A 26,744-nucleotide genomic window follows, 5' to 3' on the forward strand; every position below is an offset into this window, starting at 1 on the left:
CCAATAATTCTCCTCTTATTTCCACTTCAAGCCAACATCAATTCTTCTTGTCCATAATGTTGCTTAGCCATTGTGGTAATCATATTGATTACCACAATGCAATGGATTGCCCTGACGTTCCATACTCGCATTACAATTAAAGGATTGGACTATGAGCACATGGCAATGATAGGAATGGGACAAGCAAAATGGACTAATTTATGGATTGAAAAAAAGAATTAGTGATTAAATTGAATCAAAGAATTTGCTTGTAATTGGCTGAAAGGAGGCTTCACATGATTTGCAGATTGAAGCTTCCTTATCGAGTTAAGGAGGGGTTCCATGAGCAAGAAGCAATGACGGCTAGAGCTTTGATTTGAATGGGACATGGATCATTTCCAAAAGTTGACGATGTTACTTGTAGCGTACAAGTTCTTCTTCCAACACAAGCCTGTAAAAAATAGTACTCCTTAGCAACAATATCATGGGCCCAAGCTAAAATCAAATGTTCTCTCTCTCTCTCTCTCTCTCTCTCTCTCTCTCTCACACACACACACACACAAAGATTGATTATGATAAGAACTAAAAGGAATCTACGCTTCAAAGTAGGCAAAGATCTCGATCATCAATGTGGATGTGAGCCTAACTATGAACTACAATCGAATTTGACAATTGCAAACTTGATTGTGTGTGACCTTTGTGAACCCTATCCATTATATATGTGCTTGTGTGAACTAAGAGCCGAGTCCAACAATGCATTAGGGACATTAGTGATATTTAATGAAATTTGCAACATTATGGTCACACAATAATGCTATGATATTAGTAATATGAAAGGAACAACACCCTGAAAATAGAAGTGGTTACAAATTTCTTTGTAGTAAGAAGTTACTACCATGATCAACCGATGAGAATTTGGGACGAAAAGCACTCCAAGATTCCTATTTGAAGAAGAGTGAAAGAGCCCACATTCTCCTTTGCTATTATTTAGACAAAGAGTTTGTTCTCACAAAAGATTTGATTTGTTTTATGAGTCAAGAATGGGTACCCTTTGTCATCTCCCCAAAAAGAAAAACCTAGTGGGGCTAAGATAGAAACAAACTAACACTTAATTTCACTATAATCTTGGGACTCGACCAAAGCATACATATCAACCAAAGGATTGTCAAGCAAGATGTATTTTCAAAACAACCCCTGACTAGCAATCTCATCGTGAATTCTTTCACCCAAGTCAAGTTGCTTTAATAATGCCATGGCCATCAAAAGAGGATTAGTAATTGATTGTGTTTGACGCAACGGTTTCGCTTCAAATCTGCTCAAAACAGGCCTGAGCTATATGCCACTGCAATGTTGCAAATAATGGACTCGTGCATCCAAAGACCCAATACCAAGCTCGCCAAGAACTCTTGCATTGAGGAAGCTACAACAGGCATATACATTGACCAAAGCACTGTCAACCGAGACATTGTCCTCTAATAGCCTGTCACTAGTAACCACCCCACAGTAAGTCCTTCAATCATAGCTATGGTAGGCAAACCTTCCAGCCTTGTATCCAATTACATAGTCCCAACAGCATTCACTTTGCATCTGCTGAAAAAATAGCACAGAGCATCCTTGCCACAGCCGTGTAGAAATATCTAGCAATCAATGTGCGGGAACAGACAACATTTTCGACAAGACAATCATCATGAGTTTTTTGTGCTATTGTAAGAACTACACATTTGGCATACATGAGCAAAGTACGGTCAGAGTTAAGCACGCATTCAAATCTTCCTTGCCTCTGGCATAACTTGTAGTTAATGCGTTGTATGACATTCACAACAGGAAACTCGTTAAGGCTTTCTGTGCTTTCATGAGGATTTGGGATACATATCCACCAAAGCACCACCATGGAAGATATAACTAGCATTCTCAGAGTGAATCAGAATTTCCTTATGTCAAGCGTATCCTGCAATCAGCAGGCTCTAGCCTCTAAGAAATGGCATCCTTGACAACAAACTCAACAAGAACTTGTTGTGCGCTTCTATGGAGCATAACATTAGACATACATATCAACCAAAAGCTCCAAAAGCAAGCAATATACTTGTAAGAGCCCCTGACAACCAGATTTTGTCATAGTATACCATAGCACTACAATCTACACAACTAAATCCTTCTTTACATTCATTACCTTGTTCATCATTTTGGATCTAACAAAACTTGTTCACAAACTCCTCACTTTCCTCCACTTCGGGTTGCTCATCTGGCTCCCCATCATCGGGCACATTGCTTTTAAAAGGCTTCAAGAGCCTCACATGAAAAGCATTGTAAATTCTCCAAGTATTGGGCAGCTCCTTCTTGAAAGCAGTCCAATCTTGGGGTTTGCGTTTTTCTAGGATTAGGGTTAACCACCAACTGCTGGCGGTGCCTTTCAGGTACATACTGACATGCGAAGCTTGATCCTTTCTTTAAAGTTCCCTTCTGCAAATGCAACTTCAAATTGGCGGATGAAAGCCAAAGCTTTGTCATTATCACGCCGTCCATTGTAGGTGTCAAATTTTACATCTTTGTCACCTGACTTGAATGTTTTCTGCTTGTGGTGTTTCCTCTTATGGTGCTCCTTCTTTCTATGCTTAGACTCCTCGTGGACAGGAGTCCTTTCCCTTGAATGCACTTCTTGCTGCGACGGATCGTCAAGAAACATGTCTTCAGGAGCGACTATGTCATCCAGATCCTTCATGAAATAAAACTGAGGAGAATCGGGAGGATCCTGCTCTTGAACCTTTGGATTAAACCGCACATGATGTTCTGGAGGTTTCCTCTGTCTCTCGTGCATGCGGGAGGTTCCAATTAAAGCATCTTTCTTTGGTTCTTGCGTCTTTGGGTTCAACGGGATTTCTCCCGACCCCGTCAACACTTTCTCCTTCCTTTTCTCAAGGGTATGGAGAATCTTCTGGACTTCTGGATGGGAGAGAGCTTTTTGCAACTCTGCCACCTGCTATTGAAGGATAGAGAACTCCTTCCATTTCTGCAGTCTGCCAAGAGTCGTCAATCCCTTAAGAAAGAGAGAGATGACCTTGCTCTGATACCACTGTCACAAAAATACGGAAGCGTAAACTGACTTTTAATTGTACTTCAAATACTCAAGAGAATTGGAGAGAGAGAGAGAGAGAGAGAGAGAGAGAGCTTGACACTTCGTTAGGGACCAGAAGATGGGCTGGTCCCCCCTCATAAAGAGATTATCTTTATTACTAAGGGAGAATCTTTACAAGCACAAGAACGGGGCAACAGCCCGTCCTCTATTCTTTCTTTTCTGCTTCCGACTGAGAGAGTGAAAAAACTACTCTCTGAGTATTGAGAGGATTTTCCCTCTGCTATGAGATTTTGGGAAGCTCTCGGAAGCGAGAGTCTTATCTTCAACGGAAGCTCTCAAAAATGAGAGTCTACCTTCCGCTAACTATGTCCCTTTATGCATAATCATTCCTGTAATAAAAACAAGGGAGAAACGCGCGAAATGCACGCACACATGCTTGCTGTAATTTTCTGCACATAACCTGAAAAAGTTACCGAGCACGTTCCAATGCCGAAATAGAGAACTTTTTCACGATGGGATCGCACCAAACTTTGTGTACACGTAGTGTAGGTAGAGAAGAACTAGATTCAATGAGTACTTTGCTGAAATTCACCCTACAAGAGATGATTAGGGGCTGAAAACAGAGAATTTACAGCCACCACACTCTACGGAGAGAGTGTCTGCTGCAACTTCTTGCGAATCTTCACCAAAAGCTGGCTATGGCTATGGCTTGAGAACCCTTGTTCTAGACAATGGGAGCACGAGGCCACCACATAGGTCGCAAGGGGCTGCTCTCAAGCTTCCATGGAGGGCTCCAATGCGTAGAGCACACTCACAATGGAGGGGTAGGAGCACTGCCAACACTGAGAAGTGGGGGAGGGGATGCTCTTATCAAGCCAGCCAGCAGAGGGGACGCTAGAGCATGAGAGAGGATGAGAGTGAGAGTGAGAGAGTCACTTTGCATTGGTAAGTGTGCCAATAACTTTAAAACCATTCAGCTTTCACATTTAAAAATTCCCAAGCTATTAATGAAATGTACAAATTAACTCACAACTGCACACATGGATGCAACTAATGAAATGTTAGCTGCTCCCCAGCACAATGCCGTACCGGCACTGCTCTAGCATTACCTATTCGCACTTGTCCGACCATTTGGTCCAGCACAATAATTTAGAATAATTTAACTGACTTATCCTATGGCCTTAAAAATAATTCAGGCCTTAGGGTTACTGCTCTAAGGACCCCATCTCATTCATGTGCTCGCACTGACATGCGTAATTTTCTGAGCCTAAAATCTGAGGCTACTATCTGCCCCTTTATTGAAGACCCGATTTCCCAATCACTAGGGCTTTAGGGTATTTTCTGCTAGGGTCTCCCTGAAGTGCTCTGGCCCAAATTTGGGCGCACTTGAGGCCCTAGAACTGCTAGTTCTATTCTGATGTGCACACAACTAATTAGATAATTATTTTCTCGTAAATAAATTACTTATTTACAAAGTCAGACATTGTTACAATAGCCTTCCAAAACAAACTCGTGAATCGGGAATCTCTGTCAGAGACTATGGTCTCAGGCATGCCATGTAATCTGAATATCTGGGCAATGAATAATCCCGCTAAATGATTTGGCTTGACTGTTTTCTTCAATGGAATGAAATGAGATTGCTTGCTAAATCTGTCAATAACAGTCCAGATACCATCATGCCCACTTTGTGTCTTCGGGAGATCAAAAATGAAATCCATAGCAATATTTTCCCAGGGGCGGGTGGGAATGGATAAAGACTGTAACAATCCCTGTGCTTTATGTCTGTCAAACTTGACCTTCTGGCATACCAAGCAACTGCGTACAAAATCGTCCACGTCATTCTTGCTCGGAAAAAAGAAGTAACGCTCCACACCTTTCAAGGTGGTATCAATGCCGCGGCAACCCGTAAATGGTGGACAGTGGCATTCGGTTAGAACCTTTTCCCTTAACGGTTGTGTAACGCACAAAATCGTTTTCTTCATCAAGTAGCCATCCCGAATAGAATATCCCGCTACTACATCCCCATTCTGTATTCGACTGAATATATCTGAAAAAACTGGATCTATGGCGTACTGATCGACCATGTCGTCGAAGCTTCTATGATGAATCGCGGAAATAGCCAAGACCAAGACCAAGACCAACGGCTTCCAGGACAAATTATCTGCCACCAAGTTCTTCTATCCCTCCACATGGACAATCTCGAAGTGAAACTGTGACAAGATGTTAGCCCACCGCATCTGCTTTCCAAAAGCTACTTCTGTGACAAGTAGCCTAAACTCTGATGATCAATGAAGACCGTAAAATCGGCTCCGAGTAGGTAATGTGGCTACTGAGTAAGAGCATGGATAACCACCAAAAGCTCTTTCTCATATATCTGTGCTGTCAATTCCGACCTTGAAAACAAACGGCTCTCATAGGCAATGACATGGACTACTTGCAGTAAGACCGCACCCAGACTACCACCACAAGCATCACAATATACTTCGAATGACTTCTGTAAATCCGGCAAAGTCAAAACTGGTCCCGTAGTCAATTTCTCTTTCAAAGTTTGAAAGGCAATCACCTCTGTGGGTCCCCACAAGAAAGGGACTCCTTTCTGTGTCAAGATATGCAAAGGGGAAGCAACCTGTGCAAACTGTAGCGCAGATAGTGTGTCGTGCTTCTACAATGGGTGCTCCTCAGTGCAATGTGCGTGACATCTCACTCAAAACAGAATGGAAACACAGGAAACAATAAATAACAGCAGACCAGAACATATGGACTTGACTATCTCAAAGGAACCGATACAGACTCTGGCGTGGTAGCACACTCAATTCCAGCCCAGAACTCACGGGTACAATCGGGGTGTTGAGGCTCAGATGTGCGCAGACGTGCTGTGTGTAGACTCAAATGTCTAGACGATGACACTGGACCATATATGAAGAAGATGATAATGATGACCCAACAGCTACCACTCATATGTCCCACCATAAAGAGCCACCAACGGCTCATAAATGTCAGCCAATTAAGTCTATCTTCAAACTGAGTGGTGGTGGTGACCTGGCCACAATGTCCACTAGACCACCGTCCGTATCTCTGCCACGTGTCACTGCCCAGCCAAGAGAGTCTGTTCAGTGTGAACCAGACCAGACCAACTGTACTAACTATGTGTCCTGTGAAAGTGACATTGTAGCTTGCTACAGGTTGCCCGCCACAAGACCGCTCACCGTCTCAGTGAGAGGATCAGTGAAACTAGAGAGAACAATGAAACACCAAAAAAACACATACTACACTCTGACCGAAGAGGGTGATGTTTGAAGAAGATTTTGAATTCTTAGGACGAAGTACCAATGAAGCAATGTCGATATTTGCAAGATATACTGAAGAAGTAATGACCCAAACGCAATGAGGTAAGCTGACCAGAAAGTAGAAACAAAAGACCGAAGACTGCCAAGATTAACAAAGCCCACAAAGCACCCGAAGTGGAGGAATTTGCAGTTAGTTGCAGTTGGCTAGACGGGAAGGAGTAGGTAGGGGAGGGGAGAAGGGATAGGCCCGAGATTCTATTGATCCAGAAGAGCTCAAAGTAAACATGATCAATGTAATGCAGATTGTCGAATCAATCAAACCTCTTTGATTTAGCATTTGCGCGAGCTATCACTCTAGAGCAGCAAAAGGCCTTGCCCACAATTTGGCCACCCAAAAGATACGCCCAACAATAGCTAGACTTACAACAAGCATCCAATAGAAGGAAAGCCACCTAGGGATAACCAAAACTACTTTCCCGGAGAATTAATACACAGAGAGGTGTTGGGGGAGGGAGGGAGGGGTGGGAAGGGGCGAGGGTAGCTAAGGGCGAGGCCAAGTGGCTAGGGGGTGAGGGGTGGGTAGGGGGCGAGAGGTGGATAGGGGGTGGGTAGGGACGAGGGGTGGGTAGGGGGCTAGGGCTAGTGAGGGGGGCGAGGGGAGAGACTAGGGACGAGGGGGTGTGAGGGGGAGGGTAGTGGTGAGGGGTGGGTAGGGGGGGCGAGGGCTGGTGAGCGGGTGTGAAGGGGGGTAGGGGCGAGGGCTAGTGAGCGGGTGTGAGGGGGGGTAGGGGCGAGGGCTGGTGAGCGGGTGTGAAGGGGGGTAGGGGCGAGGGCTGGTGAGGGGGTGTGAGGGGCGAGGGTTGGGACTAGGGGCGAGGTGGTCTGAGGGGGAGGGTAGGGGCGAGGGGTGGGTAGAGGGGGCGAGGGCGGGTAGGAGGGGGGGGGGGGGGGGGGGGGGGGGGGGGGGAACGAATTGGGGAGGGGGTAGGGGGACGACTTGGAGAGGGGGAGGGGCGAGTTTGGGAGGGGAAGGGGGACGAGTTGGAGAGGGGGTTGGGCGAGTTGGGGAGGGGGAGGGGCGAGTTGGGGAGGGGGAGGGGGAGGGGGAGGGGCGACTTTGGAGAGGGTTGGGCGAGTTGGGGAGGGGAAGGGGGACAAGTTGGGGAGGGGGAGGGTAGGGTAGGGTTGAGGGGATACGGGTAGATAGGGGCGAGGAGGGAGCAGACAACTATAATGAGCAGGGAATTCATCAAATAGGACGGGCTCTGTGAAGTAGACACAAAGGATAGCTTTGTTCTGGTTGGAGAAGTAGACACCAATGGGGCTGATGTTTGAGGGGGGGTGAACTCCTTGTAGCAGGGCTACAGTGTCACTTACAGGACAGGCAGACAGTTGGACAGTTAGTCACAGTTGGTCTGGTCAACAGTGTGCTTCACAGAACAGGCAGACAATTGGACAGTTAGTCACAGTTGGTCTGGTTCACACTGGACGGACCCTCTGGGCTGGGGGTGACACGTGGCAAGGTACCGACGGTGACATCGTGGCCACGTCACCACCACCATACAGTTTGGAGATAGACTTAGCTGACTGGACATTTATGAGCCGTTGGTGGCTCTTTATGGTTGTGCATATGAGTAGTCGTTTGGGTCATTTTTGGGAGGATCTTGTACGTAGTCGTCTAGAGTGAGTCTATGCACAGAGCACTGCTTCACCATCCCTGCACATCTGAGCCTCGACACCCCCATTGTACCTGTGAGTCCTGGGCTGGAGCTGAGTGTGCTGCCACGCCAGAGTCTGTATCAGTCTTTGAGATAGTCGAGTCATATGTTCTGGTCTGCTATTGTGTCTTTGCGAGCTCTATTGACGTCTATTGTTTCCTTTCTGTTCAGTCTGTTTGAGGGAGGTTCAGTCTGTTTGAGTGAGATTGTCACGCACATTGCACTGAGGGCTACCCACTGTAGAGGGCACGACACATTATCCGCGCTACAAGTGCTCTCATTTTGGCGATCACGGTGGGACCTCAACCGAAATCTCACTCTGTGAGGTGCAAATCTTGAAGCTAGTTAGGTTTATCGAGCTTCGCCTACCTTGCCTATCTTCGCTGACCTTGCCTTGCACGGTTCTCCTATAGTCTGGCCCAACTGGTCTAGTCCCCTCTCGCCTTGGTCCAACCTGTCCTCGTCCCTGGTCTAGACCTCCTCGACCCTGGTCTAGTCCTCCTCGTCCCTGGTCCCTGGTCCAGCCTAGCCTGGTCTAGTCACTTGCCTGGTCTAGTAGAGTCTAGACCAGTCTTCAGCCAGCCAGTTCAAGGTTGTCTTGCCCGAAGGTTGGTTGGATTGGTGGTCACTGCATGACACATACAAGGCGGTCAGTCGAGCATCAAAGCGCACTACTGAGCTCTCTGAAGCACTACAACAGAAGACGACCTTTGGTACCGAGTAGAAGTCCATCAACCTCATCACCTATCCCTCCACATACATCACCCATTCCTTCATCCGCTTCCACATCTTCCAGATCACCTTCTCCAGTAAAGCTCTCTCCTATTCTGCTACAAGCTACTGAGCTACAGGCTCAACAAGGGGCCATGGAGCCGTTGGCTAGCGTTTTGGCTAAGGTAAACATCAAGTTCCCTACATTCAAAGGACTCTCTTCAGAAGATGCTGACGACCATGCAAGGAGGTTTGTATCTCTTTGTAGGGGTCGTGGTCTTAACAGGGAAGATGCTTACTTGGTACTCTTTCCATCCACCTTGGATGGCTTAGCAGACAAATGGTACAACCAGTTTGCAAAGAACCATTTTGCAACTTGGGCAGCCTTAAGGCAACAGTTCTGTGCAGCTTTTAGGCCCGGTGACTACCAGGAGAAGGTGTTGGATGAGTTAGCCAACATGGTGCTCCAGCCAAAGGAGACTTTTGCAGAGCTTATGACTAAGACCAAGTCTCTGGTTGCCAAGCTTCCTCAGCAACCCGGTGAATTCATGGTGAAGTGGGTGGAGAAGGCGCTTCCCAAAACTTCTCAACAAAAACTTCGAGAGAGTCTCCGGCCCGACGCCACTTTGGAGGAGTTCATCGCAACTGCTACTAGGATAGAGGGGGCTAGGAAGCTGTTCAACAACTCCCCTCACACAAAGACCTCCTCTGTGTTTCCGGAAAGTCTTGCTGATCCATTGACTTCTTTACATAGAGAACTTGAAGCCCTAAAACTACAACGCGCTCTTCAAGAGGAGAAAAATATCTCTCTTCGCCAAGAGAAACCCCCACATCTTGAGGCTTTGGATCAAATCAAGAGAGAGCTAGAAGAGCTTCGGTCTCAACAAGAGACTAAGGATATGGTATGGTGCAGCTCGTGTCGCTCTCCAGGGCATCCTCCACAGGACTGTCCCCTTCGTGCTTATTGCCACTTCTGCGAAAAATCTGGGCACGAAGACAAGGATTGCTACTATATCAAGGGGTTGCGGCAAATACAACAAAGTCTAGGTCCTTCTCTCCAACAAGGACTAGCACCTGCATCGAACATGATCTCACCCTATGGCCATCAAAACCCGTTGCCACCTCTGCTGACAACACCTCCTATGCAGCAAGGTATGCACAATAACTTTGCATCTCCCAGCTTTTATCATGCTAGTACTCCTTCAGTTCCCCAAAGCTTCTACACGTCAGCCTCCGGTCCCATGCAGCAAGGGCAGAGACCACCTCGCCCCTCAAATAGGCCAATTTTGTGCTACAGGTGCGGTGAGTATGGACACTATCAGAGCAAATGTCCCTTACCAGAAGGGTCCCCTCCTTGCCGACATTGCCCTGAAGCTAAGGATCACTATAGTAAGGATTTCCCAAAACAACGAGCGTCCATATCTGCAAGCACAAGCCAACAGGAGTTTACATTTCCAAAGCTTAACCTCATCACAATAAGCTCCATTCCACAGGCACCGCCTTCCACTCTTGTAGTTGCCTCTCAAGAAGGGTTGAAGCAAGTGGAAGAGTCGGCTGGGGTGCTCACACGGGCACAGAGAGCTGCTCTTGGCCTCAGCCTCCCTGGTGGTCCAATCTTTCCATCTCCTGTCACACAAATGAGGCAACCTCCAATAGTAGCTGACAAACCAGCAAGTAGTGTCAAGAGCCAGCCTACCTCACTTCTATCAGATATTGATGGGGCTTTCATCGAAGCAGTAGAGGACTTGCAGAAGCTTAACATACCAGAGCAAGCTCTAATCAAAGGAAACAAGCCCACAGCAGAGTCTATCTTGAAAAACACTTTTCAACAAGTGTCACTGTATGACATGCTTCGACTTGATGCAAATTTTGAGAAGTGACACCCTTTCCATCATCCAGTCTCTGTACCCTGGTGCAGGGCCTAGTGGCGGGCACCTACCTGCGCAGCCCTTGGAGTCCTACATGATTTCATATCCAGCTGCTCCCCTCACCGACTATAAAAGTCCTCGTCTCACTGTGTCTATTCTTGGGCATCAATTCTCAAGCGTCATAGTGGATGGTGGATCTGGGATCAATCTGATGCCAGAATTTACTATGTTGGCCTTAGGCCTATAGCCTACTCGCCCTGCTCCATTCACTGTTACATTGGCAGACCAGAGGACAGTCTACCCTGTGGGCATAGAAGAGAAGGTGCCTCTGATGATACAAGACTTCACATTTAGCTTGGATTTTGTGGTGGTCAGTCTTCCTCAGGTGGAGGGAGGATTTCCTTTGCTGATTGGTCGACCATGGTTGAGGCATACTAAGGCACTTCATGATTGGGGCAACGACGCCATGTGGATACATACTCCTGGCTCCCCCATGCAACCAATTCGGCTCGAAGGAGGTATGGATCCAGTGGTTCATCACAGCTCATTGTCAGTACAGTCCAACCCCGACCCTGAGCAGCCCATCCCTCCTGACGGGTATGACGAAGACCTGCTGCAGTGGTTGGAAGCTACCGCCTCGATGCCATGTTATATGGTCTCTATTCAAAACTCACATGTGCCAGTAACACTCTCTCTTCTAACTCCTCAGGCGGACACAAATGTCACAAGTCCTACACTAGACAGTAGTCCTACAGCAGACAGTGGACCAGTCCAAGTAGTAAGTGGGTCAGCCCCAACTTCTCATGATTCAGATGATCCTCCTATGGAAGCCCTCGGCCTCGGGGAACCTATCACACATCACACGAGGGGGAAAAAATCTCCTCTGCATGAACTCGCCAGTGATTCCCCCCTTCCTCTAATATCTCCCAAGTCGGAGGTCCTGCCCACTCTAAAGCACCCGGTTATGTCTGTCTCTGAAGATTTACCCTTCGATGAGCTTCCGCCTGGATGGTTACAAGAAGAGTATGCGGAGTTTCCAATCGATCAAACGCCAGCACATAATGTCTCGAAGCTCCAAGAGGCAGCTCATGTTTCAACCTCTGAAGTATCCTCCACAGTTACACCTCCTGACCCGATCAAAAAAGTCAACCTGGGCGACCCTGCCAACCCTCAACACGTCCTCTTAGTAGCATGGTTATGGGAGCATCTCGCATTACTTGACCAGGTCGTTTCTTTCATTCACTCTTTTAAGGATGTTTTTCTTGGTCCTACAAGGATTTGGAAGGGATCCCACCAGAATTGGGTCTCCACACAATCCCTCAGGTTGAAGGAGTTAAGCTTGTCAGAGGCCGAGCTTATAAGCTCAACCCAAAGTATGCAGAGGCTGTCAAGTCAGAGCTTGAAAAAATGCAAGAGGCAGGGATCATTGTACCTATGGAGCACTATGAGTGGTTATCACCCATGGTGATAGCGCCTAAGAAGCAGTCCAACAAAATCCGGGTGTGCGTAGATTACCGTGCTCTGAATAAGGTAACTATCCCAGATGGTTTCCCAACACCTTCCACTGAGCGTGTGCTCGAAGATGTAGCAGGGCATGTTTTGTACAGTTTCATGGATGGGTTTAGTGGATACAATCAGTTGGGCATCCATCCAGGTGATCAGCTGAAAACGGCGTTTGTGACTCCGGGGGATATTTTTATCTACACTAGAATGTCTTTTGGGTTGAAAAACGCTCCACCTTCTTTCAATCGAGCGGTGTATCTCATCTTTTGTCCTCTGCTTACGGATCATCTTCGCATCTTCATGGACGATTTTTCGACTTTCTGAGGTGCTCAATGTTCAACCCCAGTGGAAAATTTAGAGGAACACCTGGCTCAGCTCTCTGTTGTCTTCCTCAGGTGCAGAGAGGCACGGCTAAAACTCAATCCTAACAAATGTCACTTTTTGGTCACTGAAGGCACACTTCTAGGCCATGTGGTGTCTGCCAAAGGTTTAGCACCAGACCCAGAGAAGATCGTGGCAATCTTGAAGTTACCACCTCCTATCAATCCGAAAGGGGTTCAGAGCTATGTAGGCCACACAGGATATCATTGTAGGTTCATACGGATATATGCACAGGTGGCTCAACCATTGACCCGACTGACTAGTGCTACAGTACCTTTTCAATGGTCAAAACCGGAGGCTGAAGCATTTGAATACCTCAAAAAGCGCCTCACTGAAGCACCTATTTTAGTGGCTCCAGATTGGTCTCTTCCTTTTCATGTGCATACGGATGCCAGTCAACTGGCTATGGGGGCTGTCCTGACTCAGCCTAGTAAAGAGTACAACCTGGATTTCCCTGTTCACTATGCAAGTCGCCTGCTCACCAAAGCAGAGCGCAACTACAACACCACAGAAAGGGAAGGTTTGGCTATGGTGTATTCTTTACAAAAGTTTCGTCATTACTTGTTAGGGGTTCACTTCACTATCATCACAAATCATCATGCACTACGCTATCTTCTAAAATAAACCCCAAGTTGCAAGACGAGTGTGGAGATGGCTACTTATATTCCAGGAGTTCGACTTCGAAGTAGTTCTTAGTCCAGGCAAGCGGCACGTCATGGCCGACCATCTCTCTCGCATACACACAAGTGAGCCCAATACTGGGGTTAATGATGATTTTCCTGACAGTCATCTTTTTAAGGTGGACACAACCCCAGAATGGTATGGAGATGTGTTACATCTGCTCTCTACTGGCCTATATCCTGAGAATGCTTCTCCCCTGTAAAAAAGAAGACTTGTTGAAATCTAGACCGTTCTCTTTGATTGGTGGACAGCTCTATAAATCAGGGCCAGATGGTGTGCTGCGAAGGTGCGTATCCCCTCATGAGGTAGACCACATTCTAGAGGATGCACACAGTGGTCCTACTGGTGGCCACTATCCGGGTCACATCACGGCACAAAAAATCTTACAGACGGGCTTGTGGTGCCCCTATATATTTTGAGATGCTATTGCTCATGTCAAGATTTGTGATGTCTGCCAGCGATGTGCGCCTAAGCCTAGCAAGCAATCAAATCGCCCTCTCCAAGTATCTATGGCGTGGTTGCCCTTTGAAAGATGGGGTTTGGACTTTGTTGGTCCAGTTACTCCATCTCCTCAACCAGGCAATCGTAAGTATCTCTTGGTAGCAACAGATTATGCAACAAAATGGGCCGAAGTGGTGGCTACCATCGACTGCACAACCGCCACTGTCGCAAAATTTTTGTATGAAAATATTTTTTGCAGGTTTGGGTGCCCTCTGGAAGTCACCAATGATCGAGGTAGTCATTTTGTCAACGACTTGATCTCCACTCCTCACGAATTACAAGATTTTTCATCGCAAATCTTGCTCTTACTATCCTAGAGCAAATGGGCAGGCTGAAAGCACTAACAAAGTGCTAATCGCGCTTCTTAATAAAGCTTGTTATCTGCATCCAACCTCTTGGGCTCAGGCTATCCTTGGCACAATTTGGGCTTATCGCACCTCCTTCAAGGCAACCACTAACTACACCCCATTCCAGCTAGCTTTTGGCTTAGAGGCAATTGCACCATATGAGTTCAACTCAGGTTCAGCAAGAGTGGGAAGCGTTCGTGTCACAGCTGGGAGTGCTTCAGCAAACCTCTCGCGACTCTCAATGTTAGAAGAAATCCGGAGATTAGCTTCACATGCTCTCCAAGCCGAGCAGATTCGTCGCAAAGCGTGGCATGATCGCCATCTCTGAAGGCCGAAAATAATGCAGGGCTCGCTGGTGCTACTCTATCAAGCTAAGTATCTGAAGAAAGCTAAGAAGTTGATCCCAGCCTGGCAAGGGCCCTTCAGAGTACAGGAGATTTTGCCACAGGGGACTGTCTAGTTAGTCACTTTGGAAGGCATTCCTTTGCCACTGGTAAATGGCTCCAGAATCAAGTGCTATTACTCCTCTGAGTAAAGGGTCTGCAACTATTCCACCATCTGTAGGTTTTATGTCCCATCTCTCTCCTCCCCACTAGCTTTCCATCAGAATGGATGTTCTATTACTGTCTCAGTTTCTGCTATGTCTATAAGTTTCCGCCTTTCCTTTAAGATATCTTTTCTCCACTAAGTCTTGGTAATTGGGTATTGTCGTGAACTTCTACAGTCCAGTCACTCCTCCTCTAATTGTTTCTATCCTCAGTGTTATTTGCCGTTAAGTACTAAGGTCCTTCCAGTTAAGCTTCTAGTCGGAGTGGGTTTGTTCAGTTTGAACAAGTGGAATCTGCTTAGATGGCGAGTGAGACAGTGAACAATATGTAATCATGGATTTGATGAGGCTCACAATGCAATAATGTCTATGTGAAGAGTTTCTGTCAAAAAACTTTTGGTTCCATTAGCAGCAGAAAACCCTTGGTGCCATTAGCAGTGCAGCTTAGCTGCAGGAAGGGGCCATTAGAGTTCCGTCATTTTGTGCTCCAAAACTTGCTACGAGTAAACATTGATTGCAAGCCTTAATCTCCTAATAGCCTTCTTTATCTGGAAGCAGAAACTTGTCTTCTCTTTGTATCTGCTCAAACTTGTCTTCTCTTTGTGCTCAATGCGTCCTTCTCTTCCCGGTTATCTGCGCCCTGCGCCCTTACTCTATCCCTGGACCCTGTCCCTCTACCCAACCTCTCGCCCCTACGATCTACTCAACCCCCTTACTCCCCTCGCCCCTACCCTACCTCAACCCCCTCGCCCCTGCCCCTGCCCCTACCCTCCCTAACCCCCTTGCCCCTACCCTAACTTACTCCCCTCGCCCCTACCCTCCCTCGCCCCTACCCTCCCTCACCCCTCGCCCCTACCCTCCCTTACTCCCCTCGCCCCTATCCCCTTACTCCCCTCACCCCCTCGCCCCTACACTCCCTCTCTACCCTCGCCCCTACCCTCCCTTACTCCCCTCGCCCCATCCAATCTCTACCCTCGTCCCTACCCTCCCTCTCCCCTCGCCCCTATCCAATCTCTACCCTCGTCCCTACCCTCCCTCTCCCCTCGCCCCTACCCTCCTCCTTGCACCCCTCGCCCCTACCCCACCCCAACCCCCGTCTTACTTCCCTCGCCCTTACCCTACCCAAACCCCTCGTCCTCACTAATCCCCTCGCCCAAACTCCTCTTCCTGCATCCATCGCCTTTTTTGAAAGCATCATCCGCCTACATCCATCGCTTTTTTTGAAAGTACAAGCTACTCGCTTCTTGCTTAATCAAGCTTTTCCAGGTACAGCTTTTGGGAAATAGTATATTCCAAGTACAGTGCTACATCTCTCATCTCTGAATCTGGGCGTTCCAGAGTTCACCCTGCACACTGCACATTGACCAAGCCAGGGAGCTAGCTTTACGATGGCTGGTACAAGCAAACAAGTAAGGAAGAAGAAAGCTCTCTCTCCAGAGAGGCCAACTGAGACATCCCAAAGTTCTGCAGAGGAAGAGGATGTGGATACCTCCAGCCATGGCCTCACCGATGTGTCCTCCACTGATCACAGTGATGAAAATTACAAGGCGTCCGACTCAAGCTCTGCTTCCGACTCAGAGTCTTCTAGCAAAGAGGAAGAGGAAGAGGATGAAGAAGAAGAAGCTGTAAAGAACCAAAAGAAGAGGAAAGCCATCATGCAGGTATTGAGTCATCAAATTCCTCGGCCTCCTTCTTCCAAGACCCAAACCAAGTTCACTATGAACTTCCATCTGCAGCAGCCTCATCCGTCTCTTCGAGAAGTCTTATCAAAAGACCAGCTACACAAGCTAGGTCTGTCACCATTAGCAGACACCGATCTACCTTCTGATATTTCCATGGATATGGTGCATGCACTCCTCAAGTTTTTTCCCAAAGTCAGAGGACACCCTCTGACTGCTACACGAATTGGTAACGCTTTGGGGATGACAACCTTTCCTGCAGTAAAACCGGCTACGCAAATCTATTCACAACTTTCGAAAGATGCGACAATCGAGGCATGCAAAGAGCTACTTAGTACGAGTCATGCTGACTATGCAAGGAATAAAAAGCTCTGGGCCATTTTCAAGTATTACTTTTTGGTCAAAGATCCTAAAGTCAGCGAGGGCAAGGGCAGATGTGACGTGCCTACTATATTCTCGCACTGCGAAGGCCTATACTGCCTCATCCACACCATCCCCTGTGGCTTTCATCAAATTCTATTTACCTCTTTACAGTCGCGGGCAAAAAGATTCAGAGCTCAGGTGCAATCTGTGCAATCTAACTTTCAATGCTTTGCAGCTCCCATGTTGGCCTGGGTCATTAATATACTTGTTAGTCCTATGGATGTGGATGCGGCGATGCGGCGTAAAAGCTCTAAGGGAAAAGGGAAAGATATTGAGCAGCACAATGGATCTATCTGAAAAGCCAAAGAAAAAGAGAGCAAAGGTAGTGAAGGACACAGTAGAATCTTTAGTATCCCTGCCAGTTTCGGAAAGCCAACAGCTTCGAGTGAAGCAACCTGTTCGACATTCCTCGCATACGGTCGCTACTGATTCGATGGTAAGTTCAGGTGGTGCAGATCACACTATGCATGTCATAGCTGTGGCTTCTACAGTATGTGTTCCTCTCTCTATTGCTGTTGTTTTTACCCCTACCATAGTGACTAGCTCCCACGTCCCAGGGGCAATTGCTAAAGAAAAAGAGAGCAAAGGTAGTGAAGGACACAGTAGAATCTTTAGTATCCCTGCCAGTTTCGGAAAGCCAACAGCTTCGAGTGAAGCAACCTGTTCGACATTCCTCGCATACGGTCGCTACTGATTCGATGGTAAGTTCAGGTGGTGCAGATCACACTATGCATGTCATAGCTGTGGCTTCTACAGTATGTGTTCCTCTCTCTATTGCTGTTGTTTTTACCCCTACCATAGTGACTAGCTCCCACGTCCCAGGGGCAATTGCTTCTTCTCCTATGCCTAGTCCTGCTGCAACCACTCCCACCATCTCTACTCCGATAGAGAGGCATGCGCCCAATCCACCACGAGCAGTGCCACTTGTCACACCACTCTCACCAGCTGTACCACTTGCAAGCCCTCTTCACCCTGGCACTGTTACAGGACCTTCCACAGGGTCGGACTCTACATCATTTTTTCGGCTATCGGAGGATATATTGCAGGAGTCTAGGCAAGCCATTGCCACAATTGAGCTTGGAGCAGAGCGTTTAGCAGCCACACACCAGCATCACGCAGCTACTTACGCAGCTATGGAGGGAGCTCTGTAGGTTGCTTAGAGCGCCATCGCCGAGAGGGATGCCACTATTTTCGCACTCCAACGGGCCCTGAAGTTAAAGTCTCAAGTGATTAGTGACCTTCAGAACCAAGTACAAGGATTTAGAGAATTGCTCTTACATGAAAATAGGGCAACACAGTCTACGATGATGGGTATGGGATATGGGTGGACTGGAGCAGGTACACCAGTGCAGCATGCAGCATCGGGTCCTTCTCAACAATTTATGGGACTTTACTCACAGACTCCAGTTCCTGTTCAGTACTACAATCAACAACAACAGTATCCTCCTCCTCAAGGGTTTCAGTCTTCATCATTGCCTCAGATGCAAAATATGACTTGTTGTGATGGAGTTGCTGGAGCACATCGCCATGGCTGTGTTACTCGACGTCCTCAGTACACTACAGGACAAGTGCTATCATCTACCCAGCAGCAGCAGGTGGCTGGTCATTTCCCAGGAAGCACACTTACTAACAGGAGGGCTCACATACAGCAGGGCCCACAATCGATTGGATGGCTCCACCTCCAGAGGCTGATACTTCGGATGCAGCAGTGGCTACCACTCTATCTCTTGGATGACAGATTCAAGAGCTCACCATTGTACATACTAGTAGTTTTCTTTCACAGTTTCAGTCTCCCTCTCACCGACACGGTGAGCGGTCTTGTGGCAGGCAACCTCTAGCAGGGCTACAGTGTCACTTACAGAACAGGCAGACAGTTGGACAGTTAGACACAGTTGGTCTGGTCTACAGTGTGCTTCACAGGACAGGCAGACAGTTGGACAGTTAGTCACAGTTGGTCTGGTTCACATTGGACGGACCCTCTGGGCTGGGGGTGACACGTGGCAAGGTACCGACGGTGACATCGTGGCCAGGTCACCACCACCACACAGTTTGGAGATAGACTTAGCTGACTGGACATTTATGAGCCGTTGGTGGCTCTTTATGGTTGTGCATATGAGTAGTCGTTTGGGTCATTTTTGGGACGATCTTCTACGTAGTCGTCTAGAGTGAGTCTATGCACAGAGCACTGCTTCACCATCCCTGCACATCTGAGCCTCGACACCCCCATTGTACCTGTGAGTCCTGGGCTGGAGCTGAGTGTGCTGCCACGCCAGAGTCTGTATCAGTCTTTGAGATAGTCGAGTCATATGTTCTAGTCTGCTATTGTGTCTTTGCGAGCTCTGTTGACGTCTATTGTTTCCTTTCTGTTCAGTCTGTTTGAGGGAGATTCAGTCTGTTTGAGTGAGATTGTCACGCACATTGCACTAAGGGCTACCCACTGTAGAGGGCACGACACATTATCCGCGCTACACTCATGTAGAGGAGATTTCTTCCCGCTTCTATGATTCTTCATAGGCTCATCAAATTCAAAGGCTTCCACCAAGGGCGCATCAGGAGTAGCTTCTATGACCTTTAACCTTTGAGCTTGCTCAGGTGGCTCATTAGGTTTAGTTAATGTGGAAATATTGGAAGAGAGTGTACCTCTAGGCAAGGATTGAATAGAGACTCCATAATCGGGCATAGATTTGGTAGCGTCCAACCACTCTAGCAAATCTCGTCTGACCCTTCAGGTGTAGTAGGTTGTTCTTGTTTTGGGTTGACAAAGAAACTTGCTGCACAACGAGATCCATGCCTCCTTCTAAGCGAATGGGTTGCATCGGGGAGCCTGGAGCATGTATCCACATGGCATCATTCCCCCAATCATGAAGTGCTTTAGTGTGTCGCAGCCATGGTCTACCGATGAGCAAGGGAAATCCGCCCTCCACTTGTGGAAGACGAACCACAACAAAATCCAAACTAAAAGTGAAATCTTGTACCTGCCAAGGCACCTTTTCCACTATGCCCATAGGGTATAATGTCCTCTGGTCGGCCAATGTTACTGTGAAGGGGGCAGGTTGAGTAGGCTACAGGCCTAAAGCCATCATAGTGAACTCAGGCATCATATTGATGCCAGATCCACCATCCACAATTACTCTTGAAAATTGCCGACCCAAGACGGACACTGTCAGGCGAGGGCTTCTATAATCTGTGAGGGGAGCAACGGGATTGAATATCATATAGGACTCTGATGGTCGCACTGGGAGGTGCCCGCCACTAGGACTTGCTCCGGGGTAAAGTGACTGAATAACAACAAGGGTGTCACTTCTAAAACTCGCATCTAGTCGCAGCATGTCATAAAGGGACACTTGTTGGAAGGTGTTCTTCAAGACTGTCTCTGCTGTAAGCTTTTCTTGTTCTACTGGTGGTTTCTCTGGTACCTTGATCTTCTGTGGATCGAAAATTGCTTCCAAGAAAGCTTCATCAATATCGAAGAGCAAAGATTTGGATTCTTTCACGGCACTGGAGGATGGCTTGTTGACAGCTAAAGACAGGGTATCCACTGGTGTGAGAATGTGTGGGGGTTGAACTTGCTGGAATGCTAAGACCGAGAGCGGCTCTCTGGGCTCGAGTGAGGACACCCGATGGCTCCTCTACCAACTGCAGCTTATTTTGAGGGGTAACCACGTGGGTAGAAGGGGGCGGCTGAGGAACGATGCTAACTGCTATCAGGTTGAGCTTGGGAAAGGTAAACTCATTCTAGCTTTGACTTGGGTTCGAAGCCGTGGATGCACGAATTTTAGGGCAATCCTTACTGTAGTGATCCTTCGTTTCAGGGCAATGACGGCAGGGAGGGGACCCTTCTGACAGAGGGCATTTGCTTTGGTAATGACCATATTCCCCGCATTTGTAGCACAAAATGGGCCGATTCAATGGGTGATCGAAGGGCGAGGTTGTCCTTGCTCCTGGTGCATGGATTTGGAGGTGGAAGCATAGAAGGTTTGAGGTGATGAGGGAGCCATATGTGGAGGTATGGTTGATGCCTTCTGTGGTAGTGCTTCAGAGGACTTAGTAGTGCGCTTTGACGCTCTAATGACTGCCTTGTCTGTGTCATGCAGTAACCACAAACCCAACCAAGCTTTGGGCAAGAAGACTTTTAACTAGCTGAACACCTGTCTAGACTCTACTAGACCATAGCGAGTGACTAGACCACCTGGTTGAGCTAGGGACGAGGAAGGACTAGACAGGAGGACGAGAGCTGGTTGGACCAGGGCGAGAGAGGACTAGACCAACAGGCTGCACTGGGCAAGGCGAAGTAGGGGCTAGGTAAACCAACTAGCTCCTCGATTTGTATCTCAACAGAGAGTGAGATTTCAGTTAAGGTCCCATCGGGCGTGCCAAAAATGAGAGCACCTGTACCGCGGATAGTGTGTCGTGCTCTCTACAGTGGGTGCTCCTCAGTGCAATGTGCGTGACATCTCACTCAAAACAGAATGGAAACGCAGGAAACAATAGATAACAGCAAATCAACACAGAGACACAACAGCAGACCAGAACATATGGACTCGACTATCTCAAAGGAACCGATACAGACTCTCGCGTGGCAGCACACTCAGCTCCAGCCCAGAACTCACGGGTACAATGGGGGTGTCGAGGCTCAGATGTGCAGGGATGGTGCAGACATACTGTGTATAGACTCACTACTCTAGACGACAACGCTAGACCAAATATGTGAAGAAGATGATAATGATGACCCAATAGCTACTACTCATATGTCCCACCATAAAGAGCCACCAACGGCTCATAAATGTCAACCATCTAAGTCTATCTCCAGACTAAGTGGTGGTGGTGACCTAGCCATGATGTCCACTAGACCACCGTCCATATCCCTGCGACGTGTCACTGCCCAGCCCAGAGAGTCCGTCCAGTGTGAACCAAACCAGACCAACTGTACTAACTGTGTGTCCTGTGAAAGTGACACTGTAGCCTGCTACACAAACTTTTAATGGACTGCCGATAGTAAGAACATAAGCCCAAGAAGCTTCTAACTTCATGGACATTCTTCAAATCGGGCCAATCACGTATAGTCTCTATCTTGGCTGGGTCCATCTGCACTCCTGCTGCTGAGACGATGTGTCCTAAAAAGTGTATCTCCGGTAAGAAAAATTCACTCTTCTTGGCATTGATCACCAACTTGTGATCTCGCAATTCCTGAAAGACCTGTAGCAGATGTTGTCTATATTCTGTCTCATCCTTTGAGAAGACTATAATGTCATCAAAGAAAGTGCCAACAAAAGATCTATACTCTCTGAAAATCATGTCCATCATTCGGTTAAAAGTTGATGGAGCATTGGTAAGGCCAAAGGGCATCACAAAAAATTCATATAAACCGAAGCTCGTCCAAAAAGCTGTCTTGTAGACATCTCCCGGCGCCATTCGGATTTGATGATATCCGCTTTTCAAATCGATCCTGCTGAAACAAGAGGATCCTTGTAGTCGGTCAAGAATATCATCGATCCTCGAATCGGAAATCTGTTCTTGATGGTGATTTTATTGAGAGCTCTATAATCAATGCACATTCTCCAAGATCCGTCTTTCTTTAAAACCAATAACACGGGAGAGCAGTAAGGTGAAGTACTCGGCTGGATAAGACCCCTTTCCAAGAGGTCTTTCACTTGGTTCATAATTTCTTCATTTTGGGCTCGGCTCACACGGTCAGGTGGCCAGTTCGGTGGCGTGCTTCCAGGTATCAGATCAATAGTATGATCCTCAGGACGAGCTGGTGGCAACTCGCCTGGCAAGCCCTCTGAAAAGCAATCGGCATGAGTGTGGAGAAAATCTTGGCGTTCTTTATCAAGTTCAGATATATTTGTCCTATGTTCATCATTCAACTCTTTCAAAAAGATAAGAGTAAATAAACAGACTGGATTTTATTAATTTTGAAACGGCCAAAGCCGATATAATAGGGACAGACTCGCCCTTCAATTTCACATCAACACAATTTTTCGGCCCTTTTCATTTGTCAATGTCGCTTTCTTCGCTTGATAATCGACCACGGCGTTGTTCTTATGGTACCAAGGGACTGCGAGGAGGACATCACAACCTTCCAAGGGCATTATGTAGAAGTCCTCATGCCCCAAATACCCCTGACAATGCAACCGAAGTTTGCCAATGACAGGTGTAATGGCCACGTCCCGTCCAAGTGCCGCTAGAACTGCCTCTGCTTGTGGTCCCATCCGATCGGGTGTAATCTCGAGCCGCGCTGCCAATTCAGGTGAAATGAAGTTGGCCTTGGCCCCTCTATCAAAGAAAATCAGGGCTTCTTGATCTTTCACTTTGCCCCAAGCTCGGGAAAGTTCTGTACTTCCATCAATCGTGCTTGGGTCAGTACCCATGCAATCTGGAACCAGTCCTGCTTTCATCTTGCCCTCTCGTCCACGTTCCTCAGCTGCTCTCAAACTCTCTGGCCTATCTTCATTTTGTTCTTGCTGTGCCTTTTGAGGGCACTTTGCAGAGACATGCCCATGTTCCCCGCATCCGAAACACTTCGCCTCTTTGATGTAGTTGGCCCTCTCTCGAAGAGTGAGCCGGGGTCATGAATCCTTGTCTTTCTTTTCTTGGGAACTCTTTCTCTTTCTACTTTCATTATTCGAAGTCAGTTGTGTTCTCTGAGTCAAGATCTCATCTATGGGGTAAGTCAAATTGCCTAAATGCATGGCAAAACCCAGTTTCGCATGACTCATCAATTCTTGAATACAATTTGACTTTTGTTCCAAGCAAAAGTCTCGGATCTCTATAGGTAGTCCCTAGCAAAACCGCTCAATCTTTTCTTTAAACGAGACCTTCTTAAATGAAGATGCTGGTAGAAAAGAGCTCCAAAATCTCTCACAATACGCGTCCAGAGAATCTCTCTTTGTCATCCAAAGATGATTCCAAGCAATTCGTATATCTCGTTCGTACTCCCAAGTCAGCCAAGAAGAAATAAAAAGCCTTTTGAATTTCAACCATTTAACCGGAGCTTCCTTTCTCAGTAGAAGGGTGGACCACCATGTTCGAGCATTTCCCTTGAAGAAAGATGTAGTCCCTCCGAATCTTGGAGTGCTCTGAGTAATGCCCTCCAGAGAAAGCTATGTCAAACTGCTGTATGAAGGCCAAAGCCCTCAGAGCATCTCAAAATCCAGAAAAAGAGTCAAAACTTAATTGATTGTCCACCTTTGAATTCTCTAACTTTCTTGCTTTTATCTTTGAGGAAGTCATACTGGCTGGCTTTATAGAAATGCTTCTTCTTTACGTAAAACATGTGATCGCCGGAGTCCGAACTATCTGAGGATGAGTCCTCTGTAGAATTGTTAGAAACTGGGCGAGATTAGGCTTCTTTGCCTTTTTCTTACCCTTTCCGAAGCTTTGCTTTTTGCTTCGCTTTTTCCCTTTTCTATCTTCTTCGCTGGAGTCAGAAGAGCTAGAAGAACTATCACAAGAAGAAGAAGAAGAAGAAGAATTGTCCTTCAAATCGTACACGCTTCTTCTGCTTTCTTGCCAATGCAAAAGTAGATTGACGACCCAAATAACCCGGCAAGTCAGTTCCTTTCTTCTGCTTTTTGTCGTGCTTTTTGGCTTTACTATTCGCGTCCAAAAGCCGGCTGATCTGTGTCTGAACCACCTCTTCCAATTCTTGCTCTGTAAACATCCTCGGAGATGGAGGTTTCTTGAGTGCCAGTTTGATGGGTGGCTCTCTGGCCTTCTACCATTCGGTGTGCACTTCTTCGAAGGATTGTTGAGTCAAAAATTTTACAAAGTTTGGATCCTTCGAAATGTTAATCATCATCTTTGTTGTGTCGTCAACCAATTGTCGACGTTCCATCTCTTCAATCTCAGCCTGAGTAGGCCGAGGTGGGCCGTACTCTTCATGAGAATCTTCTTCATGATCTCCTCCCGCATTCCCAGATGCAGAATAAGTTGATCGACCTCTGTTGGAATCCATATGTGTCGTGAGAAAAGGATCGGATTTCTCGGTAGAAGAGAAATCGGCGGCACTCTGATACCACTGTAACAAACTTGGACACTCCAAGTCAAGATTCTACCGCGACACAACAGAGATTCACTTCAGAACAGTTCACACTTCACAATTAAGTCGACACGGCCCAGCGGAGTTCCGTGCCTAGAGATATTGCCAATTGGCCCCAAAGACTGGCGCCCCTTTCGGTATTTCTTTTTGTATTAATATGTGTTCAAAGTACAAGAGAGTGGGTAGGTGCTCACACTCAGACTCTGCGTCCAAATGCTCTGAGAAGTGAGGCCTAGCCCACTTATTTATTCGTACAAGGGATGCCCAAAAGCAAAGCCCCAAAATCAAAAGCTTAAAAGCTTCTCAAGTTAAAGCAATTATCCCAAAAGCTGCTAATTCAGCCAGCGTAGATTCAGCCATGATTTTTCTGCAAATTCTGTACGCAGTGCCACGTCAGCAGTTCCACGTTTTGCGCCGCAAAATCCGGAAATCGGTACGGCAGTCTGTCATCGCTTTTTGCGAGTCCGTACTGCCACGTGTCCGTGTGTGTGTCCCGGGGTATGCTACCACGTCACCCATTTGTGACATCGTCATCCTCCAAGTACTATAGTTGGTACCATCTAACCGCCGATCAGCCGGAAAAGTCGGAACGGTAGGTATCTTCACCAATTTGTCACCAATCCCCTTGTGATACACATTCCACGTAGCATTTGACAATGGTCCAACACAATCACCATTTGAGTCACTATTTGTCATGTTGACAGGAAAAGTATGGTCGTGTCCTCCAAGTACTATAGTTGGTACCATCTAACCGCCGATCAGCCGGAAAAGTCGGAACGGTAGGTATCTTCACCAATTTGTCACCGATCCCCTTGTGATACACATTCCACGTAGCATTTGACAATGGTCCAACACAATCACCATTTGAGTCACTATGTGTCATGTTGACAGGAAGAGTATGGTCGTGTAAGAGGATAGGCTAAGGTACTTGGAAGAAACTGCTCCAAATCAGCACCAAATCTCAGACACAAAAGGACAGCCAGCAAACCTCTGGTTCACTTCTTCACCTCCAGATCTATACTCGATCAAAGTGACCGCTTTGAATCTAAAATTTACTGTAGCCAATAGACCTCTTTGTACTTGCAAAACTTGTACTAGATCCTCAAAAACTCGCACTGGATGCCATAGTACGAGCTCTGGATACCGAGTGAGAAGTGGCAGCAGAAGATGGACGGATGTGGTGAAGAACAATAGCAACAGGTGCATTCCTTAGATCCAAGGGTGGACAACAGCAACCTCCAAATGTGGAACTTCTGAGAGCAACCCCGTCATGGTGATCTCCTAGATCTACAATGTACGCGGAGAGGGAGAGTGTCACCAGGAGGTGTATTTTTAATGTTGCCTTCCGTAAATAAGTATTAGATATATTTATTTTATTTTTACTTGTTTGTCCCAAAACCCTTGAAAAGGTGCAAGTGGACATTGCATGGCCAGTGTGAAACGGCTGCAGCCAAATGGGTTTCTCACATCGGGGATCGTCAAGTCACTGCAACTTTATAAGTTGAAAGGGGCCAGTAAATTAACCCACATTGTAGATGTTGGTCAAATGGTAGTCTTCAATGATGGTCAGGAGACCGATAGGGACACCATGGAAGCATCTCCTAAAATTTAGGGAACTGCTATTTTTGACCGGAAAATGTGTTCGCGTCACTAGCTCTGGAATGACAAGGGGAACATTTTATTGCTCTGCTGCCAAGTCAACTGACGCACCAGTTGAGATATTTTTAGCAGGGAAAGCCCAAACTCGGAAACTGGGTGACGTGTCAGCCTCTGAGCGATTCTGCCACTCTGGGAGGCAAAAACGAGCTGCATATCAACAAAGGGGGCGCCATTTTCAGCCTCAGGTGGATTGTAGCAAGTACAGAAGCTATGGAATGCTTACCTTGCCCTCTATGCACAGTATGGTGACGGGAGTGATGCCCCGCATGCTACATACTGCTCTCTTTCTCCCCTACGTACAATATGTTATGCCCCACTAGTGGGCTTCTCATTTGACCTATGTACA

The 26,744-nt window shown here is 47.2% G+C and overlaps 1 protein-coding gene across 5 annotated transcripts in view; it reads right to left on the bottom strand.

Moving 5' to 3' along the window:
* Positions 1-26,744, bottom strand: part of LOC147443362 (beta-galactosidase 1-like) — a 152,224-nt gene that overhangs the window by 2,348 nt on the left and 123,132 nt on the right. For 3 of the 5 annotated variants that reach the window (XM_086529241.1, XM_086529238.1, XM_086529240.1), the window contains exon 19: positions 187-430. In XM_086529241.1, the coding sequence (XP_086385367.1) occupies positions 299-430 (132 nt within the window). In that variant the 3' untranslated portion in view covers positions 187-298. Of the gene's footprint in view, positions 1-186; positions 431-1,126; positions 1,567-26,744 lie in introns of those variants that run through there. The other 2 variants (XM_086529239.1, XM_086529243.1) reach the window with 2 other exon arrangements.

Source organism: Adiantum capillus-veneris, chromosome 14 (assembly GCF_014529385.1).
Source record: "Adiantum capillus-veneris isolate H3 chromosome 14, ASM1452938v2, whole genome shotgun sequence".
Classification (NCBI taxonomy): domain Eukaryota; kingdom Viridiplantae; phylum Streptophyta; class Polypodiopsida; order Polypodiales; family Pteridaceae; genus Adiantum; species Adiantum capillus-veneris.